Below are 19,881 nucleotides of genomic sequence, written 5' to 3'. Positions count from 1 at the left end.
GTACGTGATACTGCAATAATCTTTTAATTGGTCTCTTAGCCTCCAGTCACGCCATTGCTTCCAAAATTACATAAATATGCATCACACACAGGTTATTCATGTGCTCTTCCATCAGCCCATATTAGAGAATAAAATCTAAATGACTAAGCAAGACACTCAAGTATCTGCATAATCTGGCTTGCATTTGCCATCCCAGCTTCCTTTCATTTCCTACCATGTGTTTCATGTTAGCTTTTCCACATCTCTGTGTGGTCCCATGTCCATAAAACCCCTCCTTCTTAACTGTGAACCTTCTCATTTGTCCAGATCAAGAACAAATGTAGCCAGTTGGGAAACCTTCATTCTTCTCTGTTAGAATCAGTCTTTCTCCGTGGGACACAGATGCATCTCCTATATAGCTTTTCTTTTCTTAACCTATATTCACTTATTTCATTTTAGTCCTCTTATTTTTGTGAACCAAAGCAGCAATGAATATTGTTAAAATAGCTTGGGAAATGAATTTTAAAAAATACATGCAGGCCAAGTAGAGTGCTCATGCCTGCCTGCAATCCCAGCACGTTGGGAGGCTGGGGCTGGACGACTGCTTGAGACCAGGAGTTTGAGATCAGCCTGGTCAACAAAGGGAGTCATCATCTCTAAAAATAAAACAAAATAAAATTCGCTGGGCACTGTGCCACACCTGTAGTCCCAGATACTTGGGAAGCTGAGATGGGAGGATTACTTGAGCCCTGGAGTGAGTTCCTGTTTCTAAAAACAAAGCAAAACCAACCAAACCAAACCAACCAAACCAAACCAAACCAACCAACCAAACCAAACTAACAAAACCAACCAAACCAAACTAACCAACCAAACAAACCAAACAAACTAACCAACCAAACCAAACAAACTAACCAAACCAACCAAACCAAACCAACCAACCAAACCAAACAAACTAACCAAACCAACCAAACAAACTAACCAAACCAACCAAACCAAACTAACCAACCAAACAAACCAAACTAACCAAACTCACCAACCAAACCAAACAAACTAACCAAACTAACCAACCAAACAAACCAAACAAACTAACCAAACAAACAAACCAAACCAACCAAACCAACCAACCAAACCAACCAACCAAACCAAACCAACCAACCAACCAAACCAACCAAACCAAACATACAGTTTTGTTTTCATGGCTTGCAGATTCCATATTTGCAAATTCACTGATTCGGTGAAATTTATTTGTAAACCCCAAAATCAGTATCTGAGGCATTTCACGGTCATTCCCACAGATTCACAAAGAGGCCAAAAATGTGAGCGCTTGATGTGCGTGCTCCCAGCGGAGGTAAAACAGGATACACTCTGCTTTCTTGTGTCAGTCCTCACACTGTAAACAAAGGTCCTGTTCATGGTTTACTTAGTGCCATGTTTGCTGAAATGTTTTAAACTTTGTATTAGTGATTTCCCTGTTTAAAATGGCCCTCAAAAGAAGTGCGGAAGTGCTGTTTAGTGTTTCTTAGCCCTGGAAGGCTGCGATGTGACTTACAAATCAAAATGCATCTGTGAAATAAGCTTTGCTCAGGAACGACGTATAGTGCTGTTGGATTCCATAAAATAAATGATCAAAATCTATTAAAGAAGCTTCATTTAAAAACATACATAAAACAAGGTTATGTATTGGTCAGTTGACAAATATGTGGTGGGTAGGGGTTAGAAGAAACTTAACCCTGTATTTCCCCTAGGACCAATGGTTCCACTGTTGCTAACCACAAGAATTTTCAAAAGCATAAATGTGTGAATAATGAGAGTTTCCTGTAAATATTTTTATATAAGAATTTTACTTAAAAATGCAGTTTATAAAAAGATCATTAGAAAACAGACACACAGAGGCTTTGTTTCCGGGCATAGTTGAAACTGTAATACACTTTGCTGTGTGTGGAGAATGAAGGAATGATGTCAGGTCTCTATAGCAGTCACGGAAAAGACTGTATTTTCAGGTATATTTCATGACTATTTGTTAACTCTCCTCCTTCAAGCAGCTTTCCTCCTTTGGTTATGTTAAAGAAGCAGCTGGTTTTTTTTTGGCAGTACCACGTCCAATTCTACAGATTCTGGAGCGAGAAAGAGGTACACTGACTTCCTAATTGTTATCATGTGGATTATTACACTGGTCAAATCTTTAGAAAAACAATTCAGTAAAGTTTACATTTCTACAAAGAGTTCTCAGCATCAGATGATAATATCTAAGAACCAATAACCTTCAGGATACTGTCATTGTCATATAAATCCACACAATTATAAAAATTTCAAGACCTGCCACAGAAGTTCTACTATTCAAAAATCACAAATCATATACATGCATATGTTAAATTATGTATACACACACACACAGGATATATGCATGAACTAATATGTATTCACTTTTCTATTCCATTCTAAGTTCCAAAAGAATCTTTCAAAGCACAAATTCCTGTTCTGGAAGCAGCAAGGAACATATTTACTCCGGCTGACCAGCACTGCTCTATTTAAAGGCAATTGCATGTGGACCTTAGAAATCAGTCTTTTCTTGATTATCCAGTTTAGTAATTGCTTAAAATGGGCTGAAACTATCATATTACATCACTTACATTTGTTTAGACACTCCTCTTACCTTTCGTCTACAGAAATGTTGTACTCTTCGCTATTGCTGTGCGGAGGAGGATGTGCTGGGGGAGGAGGAAGCAGGTCTGCCCAGTTCATGCCACCTTGTTTTGGTACTTTGGGTGTTCTTGCCCCTTTCTTATGCCCTTGACTCCCTAGAAAGGAAATAAAAGTTAATTCTTTTTTGTAAATATGATTTTATAATTCATTTATGTATACAGACATAATCACACTTTTTCATTAATTTTAAACAGAACTTTGTACAAGAGAAAATGCAAAGTATTTTCACATATAACTGCAAAATAAATAGCAAAAAAAGCAATAAAACCATGAATGGATGTTTCAAGTCATATCATTAATAGTGATCTGCCTACAGCAATTAATTGCATTATGGATTATCATCTCAAACAAATGAGCTGTAGACATATTTTCAGGAGTGCCTTTCTATTATTTAATTGCTGGAACCTAAAATACAATGTGATACAGATACGATCTATTAGAGTTCCACTGTTGCATTAAATCACTGAATATATATAATTTGTACTTGTCCATTGAAATGTTTTAGGCACAATGAAATTACTAGTTTCCTTCAGAAAGGCAAGTACAGATGAAATAATAGCAGGAATAACTGATAGAATGACAAAAGAGGCAGAAAAATGATTTTTAAAAGGGACAGAAGTGTTCTCAGCCACTGTTTCTATACAAAGATGGCTTATGGTAAAATGGTGTTGCTTGAACATTCTGAGTAGCTAGACATAGCCCGATTATTCAAGTGTTCCAGTGTTCTCATTTTAGATTTGGCATATTCTTTAAACACTGGGGCTCTATATATTTGAAAGCATTTATTTTCAAGAAAACTGTTGGTCAACAAATCTTTTGGGATCAAATATCCCCCTTTCTAATACATTATATTTAGATTCATATGTGAATTACAGAAGATGATTCTATAATTATTTTTCTCATAAGGTCCCTTAATATCAGTGAATTATCTTGGTCTTATTTTTTAACCGTATCCAAATCTTTTCCAAGTCATGTAATACATGAATCAGGTCTGACCATATTCAATGAGCCTTGATTTTCTTGTCACTTGGGAATGCTCAGTCAAGTGGCAGTGTTTGTTAAGCCAGATGTTCTTGTACTGGTATGTTACTGCACCAGGTGTGTGCTAGGGACAGGCTGCTATTAATAAACTATGATAATCAGTCCTATGTGTATGCATCTCTTTTCTCTTCCACCACTCTGGTGTCCAGTATTGGGATGACTGTGCATGTGTTGTAGACTAGACATTAACCAGTGCCTTCCTCTGGATTTCCTGACATACATCTGCTGTAGCAACTCCATCAGTCCTGAGAGGCCTGAGACAGCTCTCTCCTATATCTTATTTACTTCCTTTGTTCTCTTCCTGAATTGCCATCGGATTTCACATATTTATATCTTTTCACAATATAGTCACAGAATATCAAATGATATATAGCAGCAGAACATCCAGATCTAGATATCTAAGCTGAGGGATACAGAAGGTCAGTTAAATATTGATAATCTAGAATCATCATTTTTTCCCCATTAAGATATGGTATTCTCTATGTGACTAAGAATTCAAAGATGAAGTGGCATGAGACAAACAAATATTAAAATATTTCATACGGGTTTCCTAAAAAGTAGATCCTTGAAATATTTCTCTTAATTCAGGATTGACTTAGTTTCAAAAAAGAAGTCATTTAATAAGGTGTTATTGTTAAAACAAGCAACATATAATAGAATCAGAGTAAATCTAAACGGTAAAGGGCCATTCCTAAGCTCCCTTAATTTCAACAGAAACACAGGCTAGAAAATGCCAAACCAGCATGCGAGTTAAGGGAAAACTGTAAAATGCAAATGCCATATTCATTTCAGAAGAAGGGTAGAGACTCTGCTAAAAGCCCCTAAGAACAACTTTAATCCTGTTGCTGGGAAGTGCCATTTCTACCCTCTCCTGAAGAAACATTGCCAGAGTCAAGATCAATCGGTTTTGTTCTCATTGTGGTGTGACGTGCCACATGTTAGTTCTAATAACGAACTGCCTTTAATTAGAAAAACAGGATGTAAGTACCCAGCAAGCTCCCATCTGCAGGCCCTATCAGGAAAACAGCTGGCGAACAGCTGCAACAGCATGAAGACCACAGGGAAGAGGTCTCAGTGTGGCTTCGGGAGGCACTTACAGACTGAGGTTGGGAGGTTGCTTCAGAGTCAGAACTGAGGGATCGATAGCAGAGAGGTGATAAACTGAGACAGGTTCTTACTGTGCCTGAATCTCATGTTGCTGTCTTTTAGGCTTTCGATTCTGCTCAAGTGTCCTCCAACATTATGTGCTTTTATAGGCTCATTTCAAATGGCAACATATTTAGCAGATTAACTCTATGTGCAACATTTTTAGTTATATTTTGGCCAAGGGGGAAAAGAAGTTTCAACTGCCTTTAAAGATTAGGCAAACATGTTTCTTCTGGCTTTACTAAAGCTCATTAACAAGAATGAAAATAGGACAGTCAGACTTTGTTGCCAAATAGGACATAAACTGATTTAGTGAGTGGAAAGTCCCTCAGATTGCAGAGACAAGACACATGCCTGGGATTCAAATTACATACTGTGATTTAGACACATCACCTACATGCATCAGTCCACTGGCACTCAAGTTGTAATCTTGGAAAGTACCAGCTTTTTAAAGGAGAGGTTCTTTGGTTCACCTTACTTACCAGATGTACTGCTGCCCCGGTCCGAACTGTTGTAGGATCCTCCTGTGTTCTGGTCGTACGACTGGTTGTACGGGATAGTTGGAGGAATTGTGTCATTTGCTCGATAATCTAGACATTTCAAGTGAAAAAAAATTATTTTCTCTTTGTGAGTGGTTTCACATCTCTGTTTTATCTATATTTCTGAGTAACTAAAGAAACTAACAGGACCATTTATTTTCCTTTTTTTAATTGTTGTATTCGGGTTGTCAGGATATAAAAAAGCTATACTCCAAATATATATAAACTATAAATAACCTGAATAATATAATAATATAATTTTAATAAGAAATCATAAAAATACGTCTGCAAACATAAAAAATAAATCATAATAACATAAAAATAAAACTGAAATGTGTCAGCAAGGTTATTTCTAATAAAAAAAAGTCCATGGTAAAAACCAAAATATCTTAATTTTCCCCAGAAATGCTTCTGCTTACTTAGGCAAAGGTGAAAATCCAAATGATAAGCTCACCACTGGAACGCAGTCAGTAATCATCTGTCATCTAGTTGCATTCCAGGTTTATTATAGTCTGACATACCAAATCTGCTTACAGGCAGTATAAACAATAAATCAGAGTTCTGAAATATTTGTATGGAGGCTCTCAGGGCTTTCCAAAGTCCACAGTAAAACCAAACACTATGAAGGAATAATGTGACAATAGTTTGAATCACCACTGCAACTCCATGATTACAGAAACTGCCCTATTCATCTGTGTCAGTTTTTGTCCTGAATTTATGCAGGAGTCTCCATCAATACTTATTAAATTGGGTTATTATACCAATCAAGTCCTTTCTTTAACTTGAGAAAAGGCTCTAGCCCACTTCATTATCAAGTTAAAACATATAAAATTAACCCAAATGAAATTTGTACGTTAAATTTTTGTAATCTTCAACTACAGTTAGGTTGAATTTTTGAGGAAAATGTTCCCAACTCAACACTAAAGAAAATAAATCTATGTCTCCAATTATCTACCAGTAAATATATTCTTGGAATAGATGGGATGCATTGTCCCCAACTATTCACATTAGAGCAACCCCGGTTTTCCTAGAGGTATCACTTTGCAAATCATGTTATTAAAGCAGTAGCCTAAAGGACTACAGAGAAATCAAACACCTATCTTTTCCAACTCTTACACATTACAATAGAGAAACATTTCCTTCAGGCCACAGAATACTATTCTGCGGCTTCAAGTTAATACTAAACTCAATTTATTTTAGGTTCTATACAGACAGACTTCTATCAGGTCAACCAAAGAAATTTAGGTTCTAAAATTATACATTGTAGCAGTCTTAATAACCACACGAGGTAGGAGACATACAACAAATTGAACCACTTCTCCAGTTCAAGTTTAATTATTTTATTTCAGGTTGATATAAAAATGCCATTGGTTTATATGACCACATAGAAGCAATTATCTTCCATCCTCTAGTGGAAAGAATGGGATAGTCTATTTATTGAAAGTGTGAGGTATTGTCACAGTTGTACATCTGCCTCATGAATAAAAGATTGTCCCTCCCAATCCCTCACCTGCTATTAAATTTAAATTAATCTCAATATCATTTGAAAATACTTATATATTATTATAAAATAAATTTTCCAAGGTTATTGTTGTGCTAATTAACTCTTTGACACTGGAAATTTTGAAACCAAAGAAATAAGAAAATCTTAGCTACTGAAGAAAAGATTTTACTTGCTAGTCTCAGACAAGTTTGAACATCTAGTTGAGGTACTGAGAGTACTATACAGAAACAGATGGGAATACATGCAAGCCTCTTCACCTTTGTTCAGCTTGTTTTGCTCCATGATGTTGTACTGAACTGGTGCCACTTCTGGTTTCTGCTGTCCCAGTGGTTTCCAGTGCTTCTCGCCGGAGTCCCCACTGCCGCTGTTCATGTTGTTGCTGAGGTTTGGCTGGATGAGCTGAGTGGTGGCGTAAGGAGTAGGCTGCCCTGATGGATTGACAAAACGCCCATCCTTCAGATTTGGGCTATTGAAGGTTTTCATCTCATTGATTTTGTTACTAAGGTCCACATCACCATAAACAGTTGACTCAGGGAGCATCAGATTTGTTTGTTTGTTATCCAGTTGGTTGTTATAATTTGCTATACAATCAGCTATGTGCAATGGAGAGGAAAAGGAAAAGGTCATTCTGCATGGTTATTCCATTGAGATTTCTTTCTACGTAGCTTTGTGAGTCATAAGAAAAATCGTTATGCAAAGTACAGGTGGGCTTAAATAAGATCAATAAAAAGGGCCAAATGTCCGCATGTGCTTTCTAAAGAAAATAATAGTTGAAAATAAGAGAGGGTGCACAGAATTAGAATAAAGACTAAATAACTTTGAATTTCTGATAGTGCTGAAGTAAACAATTCATCCAATTTAAAATAATTTTTATTTAATAACCTTATTAATAGGAATCCTATGAAAATAATATATACACAAATATCTTTATGTGCCAACTTTTATTTTCTAATCTTTGGTTACTGAATTATGTGAAAATACAGGTTAGCTGCTGAAGCAACAGAGAAAGCACATACATTGAAAATCCAAAGGGGAAAAAAACTACTCGTAGGTGAAATAACTTGAGATTGTAATATTTTATAAAATACTTATATTTAAAAGATATGAAGAATGGGGTAAAGTGAGGTACTAAGGAGAATTCTACTAGTTCTTGTTGTGGTCACACTGGGTAACCATTATCTGGAAAGCATGCTCTATAATCATTTTCTCACGGTTTCATGGTAACATCCCAAGAAATAGAAAATGGCAATAATAATAACAAAAGGGATCAGAGTAACCCGGGTCACTGAATCAAATACAGCCTGAAATGATACTTAAATATCTAATACCGCATTTCCACTCCAGTCTTCTCTTCATTGAAATATTTGGACATTAAATAACTGTACATACATATATTATGTATATATATATATATATATATATATATATACACACACTTAAAGTCTGAAGTTGAAAATACTAAAATGGTAGGAAGAACTAAAATCATATTTTAAATTAAAATAGTTTTATAATAGAAAAATTAAATTACAATGATAAAAATATCATTATTTTATTCATATTGCCCAAAAATGGTAACAACATCAACAAATGATCTGTACATTGGTTTTTTAACTGGCTATCTTTTAAAAATAACGAATTAACATGCTTGTCATGAAAGATGTGAATATAAAATAATCTGAACAGAAATGTGTCATTTCTGAATGCTACTGAATTCAAGTATTCTGCATTTCAACCACGAATGATCACAGGGAGCAGAAATACTTGCTCCATCTGGCCTTTGCGATCCTTGTTTCTAATTTCTCGTTTTGTTTAACAGTGGTTAAGAAACGCTATCAAGGTCATGCGGTTTTTGCAATCTCGTTTTGTTTCACCAGTCATTCAACACGTGTGCTATGCAACAGAACTTCTGAGATATTGGACCTGGTCTACTCTGCTTTGCCCGATACAGCAGTCGCCAGTCACATGTGGCTACCGAGCACTTGAAATTTAGCTAGTGCAGATGAGAGACTGAGTTTTAAATTATATTTTATCTAATTAATTTAAATGTCAATAGCCATCTGTGGCCAATGGCTACCATGTTGGACAACGTGGCTCTACCTATTAATTTAAATGGGTATCACCATTTTCTTCTCTCCTATAGGTCTCAACCTAGTTTTTCTTTTACTTATGATTACATGAATATCTATTTGTAGAATATCTATTCTACATGTAGAATACGGACCTCTGGAGGACATAGACTTGGTCACATAGATACGTCACATCCACATCCGTTGGAGACTCAGGATTCGTTTTAAGGGGAGGCATGCAGATTCCTCTGTGATTTGTTCTTTACAATGTGTAACATCTTTACTGAAATCCATCTTCTCTCTCGCTTTTCCTTAATTCCATGAGTTATTTTATTTCTATCATCACACAGAGTCCTTACAATAATTTTAATGTTATCTATATGGGAATATTGTCCCTTTTTATGGGGGGGGCTGTTTTGTAGGAAATCTTTGGTAAGTTTTATCTTTGTTATTACTTTAAATCTCATATACTGTACATTCAATTTTTTACTGTGTTTCGGCATGAAATTTTAGCAAGGTAATTTACTCACACATACATCTGACCCAACAAATAGACAACAGAAAATAAATGTATGCATACACACCTGCAATATATGTATGTGTGTGTACATATACATAATACACACACACACACACACATATATATATATATATATAGTGTCCTCAGGATTTGCTACTATAAAATCTGATTTAAACTTTCAGTAATTTTCATTTAAGTTTTTTGTCATTACTGTTTATTATTATTTTTACTATTAATGAATTTGGTTCTTTATAATTATGAATTTATTTACCTTTTGTTCTGTGTTATTCTCCAAATCTCAAAAATAATTAAATATGATTAAAGATCATTTAATTATAATTTAAAATTATATGCCAGGCACAGTAGCTTGTGCCTGTAATCCCAACACTTTGGTAGGCTGAGGCAGGAGGATTGCCTGAGCCCAGGAATTTGAGACCAGCCTGAGAAACATAAAAAAAACCCTGCATCTCTATAATTTTTTTTTTTTTAATTAGCCAGGCAATGTGGTCTGTGCCTGCGGTCTCAGCTACTTGGGAGGCTGAAGTAAGAGGATTAGTTGAGCCCAGAGATTTGAGGTTGCAGTGAGCTGTGTTAATGCCACCACACTCCAGCCTGGGCTACAGAGTGAGACCCAACCTCAAAAAACAAAAAACAAACAAAAATGGTAAAAGAAATTGTCATCACATACATTCTTATCAAGACACATACTTTTGACCAGTTTGACCACCATGTTAAACCCCTATCTCTACTAAAACTACAAAAATTAGCTGGGCGTGGTGCTATGTGACTGTAAACCCAACCACTTGGGAGGCTGAGGCAGGAGAATCACTTAAACTTGAAGGCAGAGGTTACAATGAGCCAAGATTGTGCCACTGCACTCCAGCCTGGCTACAGAGTGAGACTATGTCTCTAAAAAGAAAAAAAAAAAAAGGACAAATACTTTTATAGCTGGTCACAGTGGCTCACACCTGTAATATCAGCAATTTGGGAAGCCAAGGTGAATGGATCACTTGAGGTCAGGAGTCCCATCTCTACTTTAAAAAATACAAAAATTAGCTGAGCCTGATGGTGCAGGCCCATAGTCCCAGCTACTCGGGAGGCTGAGGCATGAGAATCACTTGGACTCAGGGAGTGGAGGTTGCAGTGAGCCAAGACTGCACCACTGCCCTTCAGCCTGAGTGACAAAGTGAGACTCTGTCTCCAAAAAAAAAAAAGATAAATACTTTCACATGATTTTATTTTTCCTTATTTGCTGTTGATTGTAGAGTTTATCTTCCCAATTATCTGGAAAATATTTCTGCTGGACAGTAAAGTATGGAGGTTAAGGGACGGAACAAATATTTAAATCAGGCTGTTTTGCTAAACAATAGTCAACATTGGATAAAATATTGGTCAAATCGCATCTTCCCATATAGGGAGAGGGAAATAAAACATCTTCTGGCTAGTTCCTAAAACGCTTATCCATATCACGCTCTCTCTGTGTCCCTAACCTGGGCGGCTGTAGGTAGTGAGGTTGCTGTCGCTGTTCCCATTGCCTGCTGCACAGCAGCTGATGGAGCAGTCGTTGTGATTGTTGCCAGTGTTAGGCCACGTGTCTGCCAGCCAGGGCTGCGTGGTGGGTTCACTGATGTTGAGAAGTCCTGGTCTGAAGACAAAAATATATAAAAGCAAATGTTACATGAATAGAAAATAATATTTTCTATTTAAAATTCCAACAAATTCCTCATCTTGTTATTCTTGCAAATCATCTGGTGAACTATGCTGAATGACATTATCCCTTTTATTCTGCACGCAAAGCAACTGTAATATGAAGTCCTGGGATGCGCCTCCATTGACGTAGCCATAACTACACAGGAAGAGTTATGCGTCAGACCTCAAATCTCATATTATTTGCAACATTCTATTCTGCTTTTAGTCATAATGGTTCAAAATCAAACATGGAATATGAAAATATTTCTGAGTTTTTTAGTGTCTTAAAAAATACCCTAGTGAAGAGAGTTTGCACTTCTTCATTTTTGACCAATTAAAAAACTGTGCTCCAGCCTGGGTAACAAGAGCGAAACTCTGTCTAAAAAAAAAAAACTGTGACTCCTTACAACTTCATTAAAAAATGAAACAAGCCTCTTTACTCAGACCAGATTCTTCAAATTAAATGCACTGGCATATTTTTCTCCAAAACTGTTTCATATCTAATGAGTCTGGGGCTCTGCGACATTTTGCACAGATCCTCATCAATGTTTCAGTGCCTAGTTCTGTAAGCTTGTCAACATTTTCTGATGGTGACAATGTAAAATGTCATAAATCCCAACATAAGCAAAGGAAAGCTGATGAATTAAATCTGATAAAGCAGAGATGTCCACTAAAAAGAATATTAGCGTTCATTTTGTTATTTTTTGGCACAAAATATGTTTTTCCTCTTTTACTGCGCATTGGAAATGCCAGGGACTTTAGCAATTATTAATGGGAGCTCTGCATCACCAGAGGCAGGGACTCAACCTGGAGTCCAACAGTGGCATTCTTCATCTCCTTTTCCAACAATGACTCATACAGCATCGTCTCCACTCCACAAAAGAGGTGACCTCCCATTCACAGCAAACAGACTGGCATGATAGACTCTGCAAAGGTTTTCTTGGTGGTTTTATTTATTTTCTGTGTTAAAATTCAATAATTATGTTTCTTATTTACCTGGGAAGAAAGAATCTGATAGCTCACCTTCCACAGTTGTTATTCTAGCACAAAGGGGAGGAGATTTACTATGCAAATGATGGTTGAGAAATAATGCATTTTATGCAAAGGCTATAGATTTATGATTCATTTTTATATACATATGGGGGTACATATACAATAAAATAAATATTCACTCTTTGCTTATAATGTGTGAGCCATTGCTCTGGTTTTTCTTTTTTAAACATGTATGAACTCATTTAGTCATTACAACATTACAAAGGAGGTACCATTATTCAAATTTTAAAGATGAAGGAATAAAGCCTTTCTATTTTAAATTCCAATAAATTCCTCATCTTGTTATTCTCACAAAATATCTGATGAACTATGCTGAATGATATTATCCCTTTTATTCTACACACAAGGCAACTATAATATGAGGTCCTGGGATGTGCCTTCCTTTATATAGCCACAGCTGTACGTGGAAAGAGTTATGCATCAGACCTGAAGTCTCACGTCATTTGCAATGTTGAGAGGTTAAGAAGCTTGTGCATGGTTACATAAAGTGAGTGAATGGCACAGTTGAAATTCAAACCCTAGCAGGCAGGCCCTAGAGTTTACACTCTAATCTAAGATTTTGAAAACATATGTACTAGAGAGTGCTGAGGTTTCCTAAAGCTGTGGAATATTCTTAATAAAAAGAAGAGTGGAGAAAACATCTGAAGTCTAAGCTGTTAAAACTGAGCCAACTTACTATTAAAATTGTTGACAAAAACATGATTTGAAGAGCAACGTTTCCAAACTGTTGAATTTTTAAACATTTAAATGCAAGCTAACACCATTATCTGGAGCCTTTGAAATAGATATTAGTTATAGAAATTCTGCATCTAGTAAACTTTTCTTTCCTATTTTATTTTTCTTTGAACTTAAACTATGAATGTTATCACTGTAGAAGTTATTAAAAATAAAACTCCGTCTGTGACATAGCAGAGATTTTATAGGATAGCTGAAGTATGGGTCAAGAGGACATTTTCCACAGACTCACTTACATGTTTCAAAAGGAATAGACAATATTTTTATGCTGCTCTGATTCCCTCTGAAAAATACTTTTATAGTGAACGTTTTGATACCATCATAGGCTGAGAGACCTTTTCATACATACGAGTGATTTCCAACAGGAAGCTGAATCATCCATTTACATCCCAGTTTTCTGTTTAGACTTAAATTTGGGATGCTAATTATTTAGGGCAGAAGGTGAGTCGTGCTTACTGGCCCATAATCACCCTTAAAATGCCATGCCTGTGTCAGAGAGGACTTTGAGGAGGTCAAGGTCATATGTAGCTACTCTAATAAGGGTTCTGGGGTCTTTTTAAAACCAATTTCACAGGCTACCTTTATATATTGAGCTTAAGATACGAAGCAGAAAAATAATCCATATGATGATTATAGGGATTAATGTTTCTTAAATATGATTATGTAATATTATCATACATTAAGTGGATAGATTTGTGTCATGAAGCAAAAGAGGGCAAACACACTTTAGTAATTATATGGCAGTTACCTTCAACTCCTACTCTTCTCCTGATATTCCAGTCACTAACCCCAAGAAAGCCTATTTGAACTGCTCAATCACAAAACAAACTACAGCGTCCAGGAGTTGGGGAAAGGGTGAAGGAGGCTGGCAGGAAGGCTTGTCAGGCTATAGTCTGTCTCCTCTTCCTGCTAGCAGATTGAATGAGCTTTGAAGCCAAGAGATAGCTCTAAGAGGTGTCAGTATTTTAAAGAGAAGCAAGGCTTGAGCTCCATTCCCTCATCTCCCACCAACAGGAAATGTGGTACTGGCATTCTGCCCCATATTAGCCAGACTTTCCCACCCCACCCTTTTCAGGTTTTCGCTGCTTTCTTGCTTTATGCTGTGATTTGGATTGTTAAGTACATTTTTTTTGGACGCGTTGCCTGGGACGTTTGAGGAAAGGAAAACAAATGAATAGAAACAGCTACTTAATATTTCCATGATCATTTCCCCGGATTTTCTCACAAACTCTTTGTCCTTCCCAAGTTGGGACGAGCTTTCTTTGCTTACCACGATCTTCATTCTCTCTTTTCCAGGAACAACTGCATTTGCAATGTTCAGAACTGCAAGAGTTCCAGACAACCTTCTCCTTCACTACAGGAAAGAGCCTCCGAAATTTCTCTGAAGCCACCAAGGACTGAACTCAGGCCTTCTGACATTCATTTATTCAAAGGCTTATTCATTTTTTTCTTACTAATCAGTGACATCTTTTCAAAAATAAATCATTCATGTGATTTATCACATTTATTAATGTAATTCAATAAATTACATTTATTAATTATTAAAAATCCATTTATTGATAAAGAAACCATATAATTTCCAACCTCCAGAAACTCAAATTCTATTGTCAGAGGCAAACATATCTACCAGGAGTGGACAAACATTTTCTGTAAAGGACCAGACAGTAACCTTTTCAGGCTTTCCAAGTCATATAGTTTCTTTGGTAACTACTTAATTCTGCCAGTGTGGCTCAAACACAGTCATAAAAAATACGTAATCAAGGCCGGGCACGGGGGCTCACGCCTGTAATCCCAGCACTTTGGGAGGCCGAGGCAGGTGGATCACAAGGTCAAGAGATTGAGACCATCCTGGTCAACATGGTGAAACCCCGTCTCTACTAAAGATACAAAAAATTAGCTGAGCACGGTGGCGCGTGCCTGTAATCCCAGCTACTCAGGAGGCTGAGGCAGGAGAATTGCCTGAACCCAGGAGGTGGAGGTTGCGGTGAGCCGAGATCATGCCATTGCACTCCAGCCTGGGTAACAAGAGCAAAACTCCGTCTCAAAATAAATAAATATATAAATAAATAAATGAAAATATGTAATCAAATGAGCCTGGCTGTATTCTTTAAAAACTTTATTTATAAAAACAGGAGCAACGCTGGATTTGGCCCAAGAGCCATAACTTGCTGACCTCTGATATAAACAAAAGATAACTGCATCCCTTAAGTTAGGGGCTTCATTGAGGTAATTCCACATTAGAGAGTTAATGGAGGACACAGTAGGTATATAATACATGCACAGTGCAGTAAGGACACACAGAGAATGCAATCTTGGTAAATGGCAGGTGGGGTGACACAGTGGATTGTAGGGTCTGGCTCATTTTGAGGTGTGAAGTAAGTCTGCAAAGCCCTAGAGTTTGTGGACTTTGTATATTAGGAGCTGATATTCTAAACATGATAGGTCCTATTGATAATGGGATTTTCTGGAGCTCAGAAACATGATCAATATGCATTTCAAAAGATCATTCTGTCTCCAGTGAGCAAAGGGAATTAGCAGGAAATAGTGCTAATGAAGGTATTATAGATAAAGGTAGGACTCCTAAGAGCTTTTGTCACAGATTAGGCCAAGGAGAAGTAGGGCTTGAAGTGAAACAGTATTAGAGGGAAAGGAGTAAGAGACAGCATCAACATGCAGTCATGGATACAGGAGGTCCAAGAGGATGACTGAAAGCTTTTGGCTTAGGTGTCATTAACCAAGTGAGGTAGGAAGTTCCATGAAGGCTCACAGAGTCTGAAACACATGAGAGAAACCGGTGCTTAAGAGACAGACACAAGAGAAGTCAGTGTAGGAGTTTGGTTCATTATTCATTCTCTTATCTCACTGGATCAGGAAACAGAAACACACACACACACACACACACACACACACACTAAAACACACACCTCCATAAGTGGCTAGGAATGGGGCCCCTTCTTAAGGCATTTCCTATTGTCCTCATCCTGTTTTATTTTTTCCATAGCATTTATCAACTGCTGATATTATACAGTTGATTTAAAAAAGTTTATTATTCATCTTGCATTCCCCCCACTATAATGTAAGGTCTAGAAGGGCAGGAATTTTTATCCACTTTGCTTACTGATGCTTCCCAAGTAAGTAAACTAGTACCTGCCACATAGTAAGTGTTCAATATACTGCATGAATAAATAAATCTAAAATTTTATATATAACTGACACTTTGAGCACTGACTCTGAAATCTCTATCTAACTCTGTAACATCCCAACATCGTTCTGCATTTCATTTAGGAAAGTGATCATTTCTATTTAGTATTTGAAATAAATCAGTTTCACTGCTAGGGATTATATTTTTAAATTTAAGAAGCTGTGTTTGTTTTGTGATACAGTCAGCTTTCCAAACAGACAGCTCAGGAACTTTGTGATTTTTCAGTCTTGCCATAGCAACTAGCATTTGTTACCTATGCATTTTCCTACCATTGTTTCCCATGGGCTAGTTTGCTCTATCTAGGTTGTAAATTTTTTTGGAGTAGGAACCAGGCTTATTTTTCTGCATGTGCACGTGTGTGTGATACTTGTGTACACACGCCCACGCACAGAGGCCAGGGAAGAACATATCAAAGATGCTCAAGAAGCACTTTCACATGCTTTGATTAATGAGGAAGTTGAAATCTACAGTCATGAATATACACATGTAATGAAGTGGTTATAAAATCACGTATTCCAGATTCACCCATGAGAAAATGTTCTTATGCCAGAGGCTCTTTCATGAATGTCTGCGCTGTGATTTAGATGGAATTCCCCTGGATGCACAAACATGCCCTGGTTTAATTCCTGAATCAAGTGGATTTATTCCTTATGAAAACCTCCATAGTTTTGGGTCTTTCATGGGCTGGCTTTGTTTCACAGGTATGAAAACAGGAAGTTAGCAACACCCAGGAAAAAAAAGATTAGTACTTGTTGCCAAATTTGTACAGCATAGGCTAAATGTGGTCAACATTTATTTTTAAAATCCCTCTTTGTTATGTAAATAAATTAAGTGATTTTCTTATCAGACATTATATTCCTTGAATACTGTGGAATAAGTTCACTGAATTTGAATTATAAGATGCTTTTGGTTGGAAGATTTTTTTTTTTTTTTTTTTACACTGTAAGCTGGATGTTACTGTCTTAGAGGAAAAAACACCTAATTGTGGAAAATGCTGAAGCTTGGCTCACGTAACGTAGACCTTATTTAAACCCCTTTAAGCTGGTTGTCAAATACATTCGTGATTTCTCTGTGAATATATTCAAGTTCACTGAATAATAATTAATTTAAAAATCACAAATATAAGATTGAGATTCATTTTAATTAGAGGAAGGAAAACGTTCTTTGTTAACCAGCTGCCTAGATTTCGTCTTTTATTTCAACACATTTTCCTGCAAATGGAGATGTGAACTATATTGAATTCATAACAAGAACAAACAAACATAACCTACAAATTATGAGCAATTGCTGTGTTCAGCAGGTTTTTCAAATGAACACTTTTTCTTTGGTAGTATTTGTTAACTAGCTATGTTTCTTAATCTTCATAAATGCCACAGCTTAGTCACGTTAACTCCTTTTAATCATTTGCTAAATCAGCAAGTCTCTCTTTCTCGGTTAAAGTGCTCCCTCTGGTGGTTACTAAGATGCAACTGCTCCAATCAACTGCATTTGTGAGTCTTTCTCAAGGAACTAAATACATTTCACCTTTAAGTTAGACTTTTTAAGCAGAGAAAGGGGTGTCGTTGAGGAAGATGAAGAAGGAGTATTTGAAATTCCCTTAAGGATCTACAAAACAAGCAAGGTAATTACCTCCCTCCACTGCTGACAGCTTCGCCTCCTCTCTGATAAGTTACTAGAATGTTACAAAAAAAGAGAACAATTAATAGACATGTTTATATATCAAAAGCTATTACATTCATGAGCAACTTTCTAAAATAGAATTCCTTCTCCCTTCCTACCTAGAAACATTGAAAAAAAAACACATGATGTAGCAGATTTCTTATTAAACTAGTAATGTTGCTTTAAATATTGTATAGAATTAAATATATAACTTTCTATATATCACTCTTTTCTTTATATTTCAATAAAGTTGAGAATCAAGAAGAAGCAAAACCTCAATACACACTTATTAAATATAACTATCACACATCTGTACATTAGCATTCCCACAGATTTCCATTTTGAATTGATTATTAGATCATATAATTTCATTTTATGTAAGTGTAAACTTAAACTCAGGAAAAAAAAAAAAACCTACCAAATTATTTTCCCAGAAGTATGAGTACCAGTAAGTCAATGTTAAAATAAACCTTTCCACACACAAAGATGTATGCCAAATCGTGACTATTAATTCAGGTGACCTATTTTTTATTGTGGCTTGTGCAAACCATTTCTCATTATATTTTCATCAGACATGTATGGGTAATCAACATATATTATAATGCTCTTGGAAGCATTCTCAGCTTAATGAATTTGGGGTGTAAAAATTTAACCATAACAAGAACAACAAAAAAAGATTTGCACATAGTTAGACTAAGTGGTTAAGAAGATTAGCTTTTCTGTAAATACAGACACATTTTCTACGAAGAATTGTGTTTTTAAAGCTGCCAAATTCTGCGACTTAGAAGAACTCCAAACTGGAAGTCTGTTATAGAGAGATAACTGCTCCCAGTGATGACAATAACTGGATTAAAACTGAGAGGGCATAACTACAGGTACATCTTTTCCTGGAGGTGATGAATATTAGGATTCTGACTTAGGGAAAATGAAAAGTTTTATCTTTCACATGGGCTGGATATTTGGGTCACCTTTAACAATATTGATTCTAGGGACAGAGAATTACAAGGGAGAGAAATTTTTGTTGGAAAACTGAAAAGCTTAAGTTGAAAATGCACTGCGAAGCCTGAAATAGTCCATAAGATCATTAGCATGTTAAATCGTGCTGAAGGTAGAGACAGTGTGTCTACTTAATGAAACACATGCAAACAAGGCTAAGATCCAGTGTGGAACTGTGAATAAATAATTGCATTGAATGGATGGAAAGCAACACCAACCATTTCTACTTCAAATGCATGCCTGGTGTGAGTAAATGAAGTATAACACTCCACTTTAAGTTCTTTCCCCAACTTACTGCAGAAAATGAAATAAAAACAGAAACGCAATAGAACACATGCCAAACTAACAATGGAAAAGAGGAGGGTAAGTGCAAATATATACCTGTTGGTGTGAAGGTAAAAGACGGGACTGAAAAATCAAAACAAAATATGAACCAGTTATTAAGCTGAAGAGAGAAAGGGAACATATCACATTAGTATAAATCAAGCAGACAGCTGAACATAAAACAAATGTAAATAACTAAGCCAGTAGTTCTGACACTCTGATATATGAATAAAACCGACTCTGAGGTTAAAAAAAGAGCTTGTCTCTACAGGCACCATTGTGAAATGTCTGACATTCTAGCATGCTCAGGAGGGGAACTGTGCTAGGTTAGCCTGTGAATGACCCTGCATTTAGTGACACAGACTTAGCTCATGGCTTCAGTACAAACAGGAATCCTCCACTATTAATCATCTCCAAACACAGGATGATGGATTCTTAAACAAGTATTATCAGAGTCTTGCTGGAACCTTATCTAGAAATCTAAACGTAAATGCTTATTAAAGTGAACTACGAGATGCATATTCAACATTGAGAGAAAGAAGGAGAGAGAAAGAAGGGGAAGTAGGGAAAGAAGGAAAGGGGAAGAAGAAGCAAAAAAAACAAAACGAAAGGAAAGGAAAGGAAAAGATGAACCGAATAAAAGAGAACATAAAACTTAACTGTTTACTAAGTAGAAATGCCTGACATTTTAATCATCATAAAAAATTGAGAATGGACAGAAAAAG

General features: G+C 36.3%; 1 protein-coding gene across 13 annotated transcripts in view; it reads right to left on the bottom strand.

Moving 5' to 3' along the window:
- The window catches only part of ROBO1 (roundabout guidance receptor 1), a 1,154,664-nt gene that overhangs the window by 32,850 nt on the left and 1,101,933 nt on the right, over positions 1-19,881 (bottom strand). For 6 of the 13 annotated variants that reach the window (XM_002761303.7, XM_054248983.2, XM_078358574.1 and 3 more), the window contains 6 exons: positions 19,214-19,240; positions 17,807-17,849; positions 10,989-11,143; positions 7,170-7,505; positions 5,352-5,459; positions 2,633-2,777 (listed from right to left, as the gene is read on the bottom strand). In XM_002761303.7, the coding sequence (XP_002761349.3) occupies positions 2,633-2,777; positions 5,352-5,459; positions 7,170-7,505; positions 10,989-11,143; positions 17,807-17,849; positions 19,214-19,240 (814 nt within the window). The remainder of the gene's footprint in view (positions 1-2,632; positions 2,778-5,351; positions 5,460-7,169; positions 7,506-10,988; positions 11,144-17,806; positions 17,850-19,213; positions 19,241-19,881) is intronic. The other 7 variants (XM_054248986.2, XM_078358575.1, XM_035282829.3 and 4 more) reach the window with 3 other exon arrangements.

This window comes from Callithrix jacchus, chromosome 21, assembly GCF_049354715.1.
Source record: "Callithrix jacchus isolate 240 chromosome 21, calJac240_pri, whole genome shotgun sequence".
NCBI classification, from domain to species: domain Eukaryota; kingdom Metazoa; phylum Chordata; class Mammalia; order Primates; family Cebidae; genus Callithrix; species Callithrix jacchus.
The sequence above is the reverse complement of the archived record's forward strand: the minus strand, read 5'-3'. Positions and strand labels throughout refer to the sequence as shown.